General features: G+C 45.4%; 2 protein-coding genes across 4 annotated transcripts in view; one reads left to right on the top strand and one right to left on the bottom strand.

The window, feature by feature from the left end:
- The window catches only part of LOC144035989 (serine/threonine-protein kinase TAO1-like), a 28,415-nt gene that overhangs the window by 8,139 nt on the left and 7,410 nt on the right, over nucleotides 1–12,866 (bottom strand). The window contains exons 13-21 of one of the 2 annotated variants that reach the window (XM_077546186.1): nucleotides 12,526–12,708; nucleotides 11,445–11,681; nucleotides 11,085–11,213; nucleotides 10,816–10,899; nucleotides 9,553–9,672; nucleotides 9,131–9,370; nucleotides 8,826–9,038; nucleotides 7,586–7,768; nucleotides 3,755–7,328 (exon numbers count right to left, since the gene is read on the bottom strand). In XM_077546186.1, coding sequence (XP_077402312.1) covers nucleotides 6,843–7,328; nucleotides 7,586–7,768; nucleotides 8,826–9,038; nucleotides 9,131–9,370; nucleotides 9,553–9,672; nucleotides 10,816–10,899; nucleotides 11,085–11,213; nucleotides 11,445–11,681; nucleotides 12,526–12,708 — 1,875 coding nt within the window. In that variant the 3' untranslated portion in view covers nucleotides 3,755–6,842. The remainder of the gene's footprint in view (nucleotides 1–3,754; nucleotides 7,329–7,585; nucleotides 7,769–8,825; nucleotides 9,039–9,130; nucleotides 9,371–9,552; nucleotides 9,673–10,815; nucleotides 10,900–11,084; nucleotides 11,214–11,444; nucleotides 11,682–12,525; nucleotides 12,709–12,866) is intronic. The other variant, XM_077546187.1, reaches the window with a different exon arrangement.
- Nucleotides 808–4,881, top strand: mat2b (methionine adenosyltransferase 2 non-catalytic beta subunit methionine). Of its 2 annotated transcripts, none has more exons than XM_077546195.1 (7): nucleotides 808–975; nucleotides 1,991–2,188; nucleotides 2,372–2,486; nucleotides 2,570–2,722; nucleotides 2,799–3,004; nucleotides 4,206–4,319; nucleotides 4,385–4,881. In XM_077546195.1, exons 1-7 carry the CDS (start codon nucleotides 940–942, stop codon nucleotides 4,559–4,561), a joined length of 999 nt encoding a protein of 332 aa, XP_077402321.1. In that variant the 5' UTR covers nucleotides 808–939; the 3' UTR covers nucleotides 4,562–4,881. The 2 variants fall into 2 exon arrangements, with proteins under 2 accessions (XP_077402321.1, XP_077402320.1); XM_077546194.1 differs by lacking the exon at nucleotides 808–975 and adding an exon at nucleotides 982–1,348.

Genomic DNA, 12,866 nt, shown 5'->3' with positions numbered 1-12,866 from the left:
ATCTGGACAGTTTAGATACAACGATACTCACTAGTTTTGTGTGTCCAACCAGCGTCGATGTTGTTTTTGCTGCTGGCTGTGAGTAGCTGCTACTCGCTGCTGACGGACACGCAGTGAAGATTATCGTCATTTTTGGTAAATAGGAAATAAACTTATTATTTTCCTCATTCTTCTCCTCTTCTCGGCCCTGCTGGGATAGCTTCTTTTTTTTCCATTTTGGTTTTATTTTACTTTCTCTCAGTCGTCCTTTTTCGCGTCGTTCGTTTTCCCCCCTAACATACACAAAAAAATGGTGGCTTTTGTTATAGCACACTACAAACTTCTAAGAGGAACCAGTATAACATGAAAATAAAATGTACAATAAAATACAATAAAAAAACTGAAGGGAAAAAAAGCTAGGACTTTTCACATTCACGTATTTGTAACTTTTTCGCGCCGTCCATTTTGTTTTGCGCCTACTTCCTACATAAACTCTCTGCACATGCGCATTAAGGTGGCTCGATCCAATGTAGTGAAAGCTGGGGTGTTTTACCTAAATCCGCCACTAAGCATTTTGTCACCAAAACCCTTCTTAATATAAATTGAACAATAGTTAAAGTTTGGATTTCAACATAAATTCATCCAATGTGTGTCGAAAAATGTCTCAGATATATTTATTTTACAATTACTATTATTTAACACAAAAAAAGGTGGTATTAATGAATTTGATTTTGTCAAATAAAATTAAATCCTAAAAGGTTAACTACTGCTGGTGTACGTTTGTCGCCTGCCGGGGGCGACATTGAGACAATTCACTAAGAATTAAAACAAAAATACCAACGAAGAAGTTGCATTTGGACATTTTACTTTCGTTTTAATTCTGCGCTCTGCTGTTTCGTTTGTTTGTTAGTTTCTTTGTCCTCGGCCATCCAGTGTCTCTAGCTGTTGTCGCAAGAGCAGATGCCAGGATTTCAATCGGGACAACTTGAGTTTGGGGTGAATTTTTACGTTCATTTTTCCATTCTTAATCGTATTCACTTGTAACGCAGCATAACGCATACCTGATTAACCAAGATTGTAGTTGCTACTGCTATTGCTAAAAGTCTTGAGTCTGTTGATCGATCCGTTTTGTTTTACGGGGGAGAAAAGGATTCCGCCGTAAAGCGTTTTACTACATTGGCGGTCGGTGTACGGTAATTAGCTGATCCCTTAATCCGGAAGTGTCGCGGGAGTAAAGTTCGAACCATATAACAAACCCAAAAATAAAGGTCGATATTCGATCGCAAGGGTCCGATCACACGTACGGGAAAAAAAAAAGATGAACCACCTAACGATTGACTTCAGGCCGGGATACGTGAAGCTGCTGCAGGTAAAGTTGAAGCGATGACGTGTGTACGTAACTGATTGATTGGCATGAAAGCAGCATGATCAGAAAGGTCTTTTCAATATTATTCCACTGATATGCGTATCATTTTCCTGGGACGAAAGTCACAAAGTGGGGAAAATGCAGGTCTCCATGGTGGCACTTATTTGTACAATCCGAGTTTCAAACTTGCATTAATATATATATATATATATATATATATATATATATATATATATATATATATATATATATATATATATATATATATTTTTTTTTTTTAACTTAAGCTTGCAAAATTATATAAGCACCAAATGTACCAGAGGAAATGATAATTATAATCAACAGTTGAAGAAAGGCAGGTTGCACAAAACGCAACCATTTCTTCTAGTGGACTCACCAACTGTGCTGATTTCATTTTGAAAATGTGTCATTAATGCCATCTACTGGTGGTTGTGCAGCAATTACAATTCAATGTCATTCATTCGTAAAAGAAAAAAGACAATATAAAGCAGTATTGAAATTTAGCATCACTAAATGTGTTTCCATGTTTGAAATTTGGCGCACCATCAGATGTGCATTTGTGTGCGTTTGCATTTTTTTCAAAGATTCTGGAACAATGAAAATGCCGCGTCTGTGTTTGCGCAGCATGAGGATCCTCCGCAGGAGGGTCCCCGCGTCCTGGTGACGGGGGCCAGCGGTCTCCTGGGCCGCACTGTCCTCAAGGAGTTTCAGAAGCGCGGCTGTGCGGCGACGGGGACGGCGTACCGCAGGGCCGGCCCGCACCTTCTTCGCTGCGACCTCACCGACGAGGATGCCGTCAAGGTGCTCATGAGTCAGTGCAAGGTAAGCAAGTACTGATTCGTGATTGGGAGTAGTGCAGGAAGTAGGAACCTACCAAAATAAAAGCTGCGAGAGCAGGAATTACTGAAAGCTACAAAAAGAGACAAAAAGGCAAAGAAAAAAAACACACGGGCTCAATCCTGTCACGTCATGTTTGTGCGTGCATGTCTTGCCTGCGTGGCGTAGCCCCACGTGGTGGTTCACTGCGCAGCGGAGCGCCGTCCTGACGTGGTGGAGCGCCACCCGGAGGCGGCTAACAACATCAACGTTCATGCCGTCGGCATCCTCGCCAGGGAGGCGGGTCAGTCCGTGTGTGTGCGTGTTTTTTGTTGTGGTCGCGTGTGTTGCTTGCGACACCCGATTGTGACGCGTGTGTTCTGTTAGCATGTTGCGGCTCGTTCCTGTTGTACATAAGCAGCGACTACGTGTTCGACGGCCGCCGTCCGCCTTACGGCCAAGACGACGCGCCCAACCCGCTCAACGCGTACGGACGCAGCAAGAGGGAAGGAGAGCGGCAAACGCTGCAGCACTGCGCACGTCAGTCGCGCACGCCGCCTGCCGCACGCCACCTGCCGCGCACACGCCGCTAACGTGGGCGTCTCCCGTCCGTCAGGCTCAGCGGTTCTGCGCGTTCCGGTTCTGTTCGGCGAGGTGGAGACTCCGTCCGAGAGCGCCGTCACGGCGCTGTGGCCCAAAGTCGTGCAGGGGGTGCCGGCGGCCGGCGACAGCTGCGCGCTCGACCACTGCCAGCTGAGGTTCCCCACGCATACGCAGGACGTCGCCGCCGTTTGCTGGAACATCTGCCACGCTGCCGCTCGGGTACGCCATGATTATGATTATTATTATTAGTTATGTGTTGTTCTTATTCTTGTCCATCTGCTGCAACACCTACTTAAATACACTTATCAGTACAATTTTTACCACATGGCCCTGGTTGATCTCACACTCTGCTGACACCTGCTGGCTGTTTTTGTAATAACTATCATTGCTTCAAGCATTTGCTTCAGTTCTGAGGCTGCATCAAGGCATAAAAAGCCTTAAAAAGTTTTTAAAAAACGCATCAATTTGTGTTTGGGAGCATGGTCAGATTTTAAATGTATAAATGTAAATATATAAATTTTTGGGGAGCAAATAAGTTAATGGTTTAAAAAAAATCTCTTGTGAAACGTCTAGAGTGCCGCCACACACAATATTGCTTTTCCTCAATAGTGGTATATTATTTATATTGTCATTTTATTTATATAAAACCGTATTCATTTACTACAATATCTGCCACTCGGGTACATTATTGTTATCTCAATAATTATTAGTAATTATGGAACTTTATGGAAATTATGGAACATCTGCCACACTGCTGCTCATGCACACTATTGTTATTATCATTAATAATAATTATTCTTCATAGTTGGCTGGAACAACTGTTATGTTGCCACGCCGGTGCATAATTGTTATTGCGGCGTCTAAGATGTGAGGGTCTAAACTCTGCTGACGCGCGCCGTCTTTTTCGCCAATTTGACTTGCCTGTATATGCAAATGTCCAACATATGGAAAACACAGGCGGGAACTTACTTGGTTTGCCGGCCAAGGACAGAGCAGCTCGCCACTTCCACGGCAGGAAGTGACGTCCTCTTCGTTGCACGTCACGGCTGAAGTTGATTTTGACTTCCACTGTATTCCAAAGATTGCGTTTGCGCGCTCAACATCGCCTTTCCTGCTCACGCTCACCCCACCAGGTGATCAATGCCAGACACGCACACTCCTTAACACAGGTGAGCCCACTTATTAATAAGCAAGGCCACGCCCACTGGTGACACCGCCAATCATGGTGGACGTCGAATGTGCGGCCCTCGAGCGCGTGCACATCACACGTGCACACAAGCCAAAACAGGAAGAAAAGCTCCTACAATTGTTATTATTGTTCTCAGTAATGATTCTGAACCTGAATCTGCACTTATTTGGAATGATTGTTATGATTTATTCCTGATTATTGATCTTAACTGTTGTTTGTGTGTGTGTGTAGGACGATTCCATCCGAGGAATGTTCCATTATTCCGGCAAAGAGCAGATGACCAAATACGAGATGGCGCTGGCCATGGCTCGGGCCTTCAACCTTCCGTCCAGTCATCTCGTCCCGGTAAGAGCCGCACGTACGTCATCCGACCGGTCGCCCGTTCATGTTTTTGTTTTTCCCGCTGGCAGCTGACGGAGCAGCCGGCGTCGGCGGCCGCTCTGCGACCGCTCAACCCGCGCCTGGACTGTTCCCGTCTGGAGGTGCTGGGCCTCGGCGTGGAGCCGCGAGCGTTCGCGTCGGCCATCAGGGACTGCCTGTGGCCTTTCACCCCCGACAAGCACTGGAGGCAGACCGTTTTTCACTGACTGCCGCCGCAACTGCCACCACGTGCGCTTCGCTACTGATGCTTTTCAATAAAGGCTGCACTACAAACAAAACAATTAGAGACAAATTGACATTTTTTATTGAAAAATGTCGCACGGACAACTTTCCATTTACGCATTATTTTTAAGAGGGCAAAGGTCATATTTTTGGTGGAAAATGTATCGACGACAAATATTTTCATCCTCTTAAAATAATTAGTGTCAGCCTTGCATATTTATGGGACTGTTTTCTCAACAGAGGAAAATGCTGCTTGAATATATGAACGACAAAGACCAACAAATAAAAAAATTACTTTATTACAGATGATTCTTGATCCAGTAGCCATCATCCAAAAAACAAAGCAATGTCTTTTTTTTTTTTTTCACATGCTCTCTGCGAGCAACAACGTCTCTCGTCCCATTTTCCTCTTCAACCAATGACAGGAAAGAATACTGATAGACTGTACAGGCTTGACTCCGCCCACCACGGGGGAGTGGACACGGTTGATGTCGCTTGTGGGGCGACGTCAAATTTCCTGTGAAATCTGACACGATTTACAATATGAACACGTTTGACTGTCCGTCGGCTCTCGCGTGTCGGACGATCGCACGCGTAGTAATTCTACAATTCTCTTCATGTACATATTTACACTTTTTGATTGACGGGCAGAAGCAGCAAACAGGTTTCAACTTGTTTTCATTGGTGGGCGGGGCGAGGGAGCGCGGTGACACGGAGCAGGGCGTCACCTGAGGGAAACCAAGGAAGGAAGGATGCTAGGAAGGTAAAATGTTAGGAAGGTAGGACAGGAACAAGCTTGGAGCTTAGGAAGAAAGGATGCCAAGGAAATTAGGAAAGGAGAGCAGCAAGGTGGCAGAAGCGCAGCAGCCAATCACACGGCATCGCCTCCACATGCGCGTTGACGTGTTTGTGAAGCGTGTGAGTGAAACGTGTTGTCTAAAGGTTGTGAGAGTCTTACCTTAGACCAGCAAGTCAGTCTTCTGAAGTTGGCCCTATTGTGACATCACAGTGGGGCAGATTGACGTAACCCTGGCACCGGATCTCGTTTTCATCACGAGTGTTATTTGTGGTTTTGGTTGCAATAATGAGCAACTTGTGTCGCAAAATATGCAGAAACGAGTATATATATATTTTTATAGCTAAAACGAAAATCTCTGTGGTAAAACTGACGTTTTCAACTTCAAAATGAGCATTTGACATCTTTACACTAGAATCATTGCAAATACGAGCATTTTTGACACACGATGTGCTTTTGTTGGCAAAATCGTCTCTTTTCATCACCAAAAGTTGCTGCAAACTATGTTGGCGCTTGTCAACTTAAGAGGCAACGAGGCAACATTGTTGCGAGCAAATGCTTGTAAATGAGACAGCTGGAAGCTCTTTTGAATGGAGACTAAAATGCATCCTTTTGTCTCTTTGAAACATGTTCTTAGCATGTTGTGGACACAGGATTCAGTAACAGCCGACAACCAACAACGTTAGCTTGGCTAGCCCCACTTAAACATGAAATTGAATTCATGATGCTAACGTGAGGCTAAAATCCAACAGTGGACTACCAGGACGCTATTGGGAGACTAGCATGATGCCAAAAAGATGCTAGCATGACACACGGATGGTAGATTTGACACGAGTGTGACGCCAAAAGGACACTATGGCGGCACTAAAAAGTTTAAAAACACCGCCACACTTTGGCCTTAGCCACAGGTGCTTCTACTCCACCAGCATGTAAACAAGCTCCCAGGGGCTAACATAAGCATAGCTTGTGACGCTAAGAAGCTAAGGTGACAGTCAGCGAGGTCGTGACTACCATGCTAGCGAGATTAGCATGTGGTGGTGATGCCACCTTGACAAGCGCTAGCGAGGCATTAGCATGATGCTAACATGACATTAAAATGGCTTTAGCATGGGGCTCAAATGGCAGACATAACATGATGCGAAGGATTTACCCTTGCTCTAACCCTTCAAAGTAGGTTTTTTTTTTTATTAAAGTATTTCAAGGGAGGGTTTTAAAATCAAGTCAGGGTTTCAAAGTAAGGTTTTAAAATTGGGTTTGACACAAATACGATCCTAGCAAGAGGCTAGCATAGCGCTATTAGCTTTCTTGGCCTCGGTTAGCATGATGCTAACTGTAATGAGCTTGCAGCCATTTCGGATGCTGATGTAGCATTCGTGTTTCCAGCACTTCCTGCGAACCCTAACAGTGACCTTGGCGTCGTCATGGCGATGTCAGGTGCTTGCGTGTGTGTGCACGTGCGTGCGCGCGCGTTAGGTGTAGGAAAGGTGTGAGGCGTTGGAGGCGAGGCTGGTGCTTCTGCTCATGCTCTGTTCGCTCCTCCCCCCCGACGACGTCCTCCTCAGGGCCTGGGGGCTGTTCCTCACCCCCCCGGCCCCCGCGCCCCCGCTCCCCCTCTGGCCCCCGCCCGCCGGGTGATGGAGGCTCCAGGGGGGCGGCGCTCCAGCCATGGCGGGCTGGCCCCAGGGCTGTTGGGCGCCGTGGTGACCGCCGCCGCCACCGCCGCCGCTGCCCCCGCCTCCGGGCCAGTGGCCGCCCCCGGGAGCCCCGCCCCCTCCGCCGCCGCCGCCGCCCCAGCCGCCCTGAGAGTCGGAGGCCACGTTGGCAAGGACCATGTTGCTGAAGCCCAGCCTCATGGACTCGGAGTCGAAGGCTTCGATCTCGCGGGCCTGCCGCTCCAGCAGCGAACGGATGCGCTCCAATCGCTCGTTCTGAAGGGAAAGCATTTCCTCCTCGATCTGAACACACAAAAACAAAGACGCACAAATTGGGCTGAATGCGCATCCACTCATTCCCGTATCACTAACACAGGATTTTGCATACGTTTTTACAGACGATTAATCGAGTGCAGTGGAACTAAATTGCGGTCTGAAGCATTACGTAATCCCTCATCGAAATGTGATTTGGATGTCGTTCAATCTACGGTTGGAACGATTCATTGAAAAACATTTGCAGTGATGACGGACGGCAGCGTTGAGCCCAACGCCGTTCTCACCTTCTGCTCCAGCAGCGCCCTCCGCAGGCTGACTCGCTGCTCCAGGTCTCGCCTCTCCTTGTCGTGCTGAGCGTCCGTCTGCATTTTGATTTTGCTCTGGTAAGCGTTGAGCAGTTCCAGTTCCTGCTGCAGTTGCATGCGCAGGACCTGACACTCGCCCTCCTGAGCCTCGTCCAGACGCAGCTGACACACACACACAAATGGGAAATTGGTTCAAATCACTTGAACAGGGATGTGATTTGACCAAAGTGAAATTATCTGAAAATTTAGCCGGGGGTCTGGGGACCGCTGGCACCCAGCTAGGCTAGCTAGCGAAGCCCCCCGGAGCTCATGGGTTTTCCGTGTTTTTAAGTACTTTCAATGCACTCAACATGACAAAGAAATAGACAAAACAACAGCATCAATTTTCAATGTATATTGAACTATCCCATATAAAATGGCAGTTTTAGTCAACTCAAAATCAGTCACATTCAAAAACATTGGACTGCCTTTGCTTTTAAAAACTATCACTGAGAATATCATCATATCTAACTAATGTGATTACTAAGTTAACACATAAATAATGTTGAAGAGTTCAAATTTCATGAACAAATAATTGTATCATGACCAAATGAAAAGTAACTCATATTAGAGCATACCACAAATGTCTTTGTTATAGCAGAAGATGTTATCTGTCGGAGCCACAATGAAATACAAAAAAAAAAAAAAAAAAAAATCGGATTTTTTTTTGGGGGGGGGGGGGTAAAAAAAAAGCGGAATTCCGCAAATTGGAAAAATCACATCCCTGTCATGTGCATACACAATGAACTACTAAAAAAAAAAAAAAAAATCGGATTTTTTTTTTGGGGGGGGAGATAAAAAAAGCGGAATTCCGCGAATTAGCGGAAAAATCACATCCCTGCTTGAAGGAATCAAAGAAATGCAGAAGAACTAAAAGCTACTTAAAAAAACAAAAGACTCATGTCAAAGGATGCTCTGTGTCTTTATAGGCTGCATGAAAATGACAAATGACTATTAAGTACATTTCAATTCACTTCCATTGAGAAAATTGCCTTACAAGGAACAAATTAAGCTAGTAGGAAATCAATGTTCCACTGTAAAAAAAAAAAAATACAATCTTTGACGTTCCCAGCATGTGCAACTTAGGGCCGGCGCGTGTCATTGTTTGGGAACGCGGCGAGCTCGGGGAATCGGTGGCGAGCTCGGGGGGAATCGGTATCGGCCCGGGTGAGAAACTCACCGCCTGCGTGGACAGCATGTCGTTGATGGAGTGGTCGTACTGCTCGGCCAGGATGGCCAACTTGCGCGTCTGCTCCTCCTTCAGCCTCTTCAGCACCGCCTTGTGCTCGCACTTGGGCGTGCTCTCCAGAAGGTGGTTGCGCAGAGCTTTGTACTGGCGGGTCTGCGTCTTGCACGTCTCCTGGAACTGCTTCTTGATCTGGAGCTCCTTCGACTGAACGCACACAAACACAAACAGACAAGTCAGTGGTTGGGGGAGTTTTTTTTTGCAGCGGACTGCGTGTGCATGTGTGCGAGGGCGCGCACCTTGAGGCTCTTGGGCTGCTGCCGGACCTCCATAAAGTGCTTGCGCCGGAGCTCTCGTTCCCGCCTCTTGTTGTACTCCAGCTGGTTGGTGAGCTCCGTCTGGTGCTGCGTGCGGATGAGCTCGGCGCGAGCCTTCTGGATGGTCGTCAAGTGGCGGAACTCCAGCTCCTGCATGGACTCGTGATGCCGCAGAAGCATGGCGTGCTCCAGGTCCTTCTGCGTCTGACGCTTGTTCAGCTCCTGGCGGACCCACGCCAGAAGTTTAGGATGTGTCCCACAACGTTTGACATCGCGCGGCTAGATAGTTCCCGAGAAAGTCCGCCGGAAATCTCTTTGAAGTGATTTGAATGATTTCCAACACAGGAACTCTGTTGTCAACCAGTCACTTATGGACACGCCGTGTGTGCGTGTGCGTAACGAACCTCTCGGGCGAGGTCCTGCTCCACGTTGTGCCGGGCGATGAGGATCCTGCGCTTGAAGCGGCGACATTCCAGCTCCAGGTACTGCCGCTGCCTCCTCAGCAGGTTGGCTTCCTCCTCAGCCTGGAGTGCGTGCGTGCGTGCGTGCGGCGTGACGATGACAAGAACCGGCAGAAGACACAATAGAAGCATTAGAAGAACCACAAACGCATCAGATCCAAAACAAGATCCAGTAGTGGCATCTAGAAGACAAAATACACAACAACAACAACAACAGAAGCGTGACCAGAAACAGCAAAAGCATGAAGAGAAGCATTAGAAGAAACGTCAGAAGATCCATTACGAGACTCAACAGGAGTATCAGAAAAAAGAACCAATGAAAGCATGAGATCAATTAACTCTTTGACTGCCAGACGTTTTCAGAAAAGGGATGCCGTGGGTGCCAGCCCATTTAAGCATTTTTGACTGATCTTTCAAGGTCCACAGAAAAATATGTGTTTGGACTATGGAAACGCACATACTACCAAATGAAAGATTGGACTCTCATCTTTCATCAGAAAAAAAAGTTTGTTTCTACCTTATTCCGTTTTTCAGTAATCAACAATAGAAAATGGTTAGTTTCACCTCTGTTTTAAAAAAAAAAAAAAAACGTATTTTAACGTCTTTGGCACTCCTCCATAGGATTTTACTAAACGTTATTTAACGTTTTTGGCAGTCAAAGAGTTAATAGAAGAACCACCAGCAGAACCAATAGGAGTATCACCGGGACAGCAATAAGAAGCCACATTAGAAGAACCATCAGAAAAAAACATCTCAAGCATCAGATTGGAACCAACACAAGAAGCATTAGAAGAAGCACCAGTTGAACCATTAAGCAAAAAAAAAAAAAACATGAAGAGACCCAACTGAAGCATCCCAAGGAGCATTAAACGAACCATCACCACGACTGACTGCTGTTAATAAAAGCATGACAAGAACCAATCGAAGAACCATCGGAAAAACCTTTAGAAGATGCACTCGAAGAGCCATCAGGAAAAAAACAATCATTAAAAGAACCAATATAAGGATTAGGAGAAAAAAAAACAAAAAAAAAAACAGTAGAAGCACCACTGGAAAAAATTTTTTTTTTTAAATACTAATAGAATCTGAATTAGAAGAACCTTCTTAAGAGCCGTTAGAAGAACTAATAAAAGCATCCGAAGAACCACACAAGAATTTACATCCCAAGAACGAAGACAATCCTAAGCACAAGTGTTGCCATGTGACCTGGAAGTGCTGGATGTTCTCCTTCTGCTTGGACAGCCACTCCTGCTTCTCCTTCTTGGGAGTCGACTGGTTCTCGCTCAGTTCCTGGGGGAGAAAGACGGGGGGGGGGGGGGGGGTTGGGGCAGACTTAAAATTCACATGTCGTGAATGGGGGGGGCGGTCATGAGTGAATGATTGTGAATGTAGAGCAGTTGCTGCGTTTGCAAATTCAAAAAAAAAAAAAAAAAAAAAAAAAAGAGTATGAAAAGGCTGTGGCGGCCATTTTGAACCTCTTTGAGCTGCTCCTTGCGCAGCTTGTACTCGCGCTTCTGCGACTCCAGGAAGCTGCTGAGCTCCTTCTTCTGCTGCACCTGAATGTGCTGCTGGAACTTCTTCTCGTCGTTCGTGAACGTCTTCAGCTGCAAACGCACGCACGCGCGCGTGCGCAAACATGCTAGTTAGCATTAGCACAAGGTCGCAAACATGCTAGTTAGCATTAGCACAAGGCCGCAAACATGCCAGAGACGGCTTTGCAGACTGTTTACTACGATTTCCTCCAACCTAGAATTATTGCTATCGTGTTTTTTTTTGTTTTTGTTTTTTTTTAACGAGGCAGAGAGCGACCAGGACGAGTCATCTTGCTTCCTTACGTCCTTGTCGAGGGCGGCGTGGTGCTTCTTGAGCAGCTTGTCCATCTCCTGCGCAAAGTTGCTCCTCTGGCCCTCCAGCTCCTTGTCCAGACGCAGGCGGTGCTCGTCCATCTCGCCTTTCAGTTTGTTCTCCAGCGCCATCAGGTGCTTCTGGTGCTGCCGCCGCATGCGCTTGTAGCCCGACATCTGCTCGCGCAGCTCAGAGTCCTGCTCGTGCTCCTGCATCTCGCGCGTCACCTGCACCAGGCAGAAAGTGATCATCATCATTGTCATTTCTTTTGCATTCATTTTCCTCCCCAACTACGAAGTTCATTCATTCATTTGCTGCACATCTTCATGAAATGAACAATTTTACTATTACATATTTCTAAATCAATTGGATGATTATTAGAAAGTTTGTTCGAAAAAAAACAATATTAGTTTAGTTTAATTTAATTATTTTTCATAAGTTTGACTAAATAATTGGTTATTATTATTATTATGTTGGCTATTTTCCTGCAATAACTGATTAGTTAAGTTATATGCATTTTCATTTGAACTCTTTTTAATTTGATCAAATAAATCATTTTATCGTAAATGATCAAATTTGTAAAATGAATCATTTTACATATACATTTTTGCATTTGTTTCATGAACTCATTGTTTAAATTATTGTAAATATAATAACATTTAAGTAACAATTTGACGTGTATTTATCAAATCTTGGCTAGTCTATTATAAATAAAATAAATGAGTTTGTGAAAGAAGCAATCTCACTATTCATTTAGCATTTTTTCAAATAATTAATATACAGTAAATATTCATTATTAATATTATTAATACGTCCCTCGAGCAAAGTAGAACTGATGCAATAAAAAATGTAAATTAATGCTTGTTTCTGATTTTTTTTAACCTCATCTATGTATAATTTAATAATCCATTCTAAAAAAAAAAAGGTTACAGCAAAAAAAAAATTCATTTGACCGAAAACCTTTTATTCTTAAAATGTCTGCGGTCAAATTTGGCAGTGCACATGGATTCTTTTGAAATAATCTTGTACATGACAAGTGAAAAATCTTGCTTTGCGTGCGTCTTGTCTTACCAGCGAGGCGGTGCGGATGGTGGCAAAGTGCTCTCGGTTGCGCTGCTTCCTGGGAGGGGCCACCGCCGCCGTCGCCGCCGCCGATGACGTCGCCGATGACGTCGCCGATGATGACGTCGCCGCCTGAGGCTCCGAAGCGTGGCCGCCTGACGCTTGATCCCCTGAGAAAGCCTCCTCTTCCTCCTGACAACGTGGCACAACTTCTAAACTTCACTTCCAACACGCAAGCGTCTCAAAATACATGCTTTTAATTGCAAAAAAATAGCATTTTAATCATAAAAACAAACTATAGTTTGTAGGGAGTGTTTAGAGCGGAATGTTTTATAGCAACAAAACCCGCA

This window comes from Vanacampus margaritifer, chromosome 16 (genome assembly GCF_051991255.1).
Source record: "Vanacampus margaritifer isolate UIUO_Vmar chromosome 16, RoL_Vmar_1.0, whole genome shotgun sequence".
Classification (NCBI taxonomy): domain Eukaryota; kingdom Metazoa; phylum Chordata; class Actinopteri; order Syngnathiformes; family Syngnathidae; genus Vanacampus; species Vanacampus margaritifer.
Note: the sequence above shows the minus strand (reverse complement) of the source record. Positions and strands in the feature narration are given on the sequence as shown.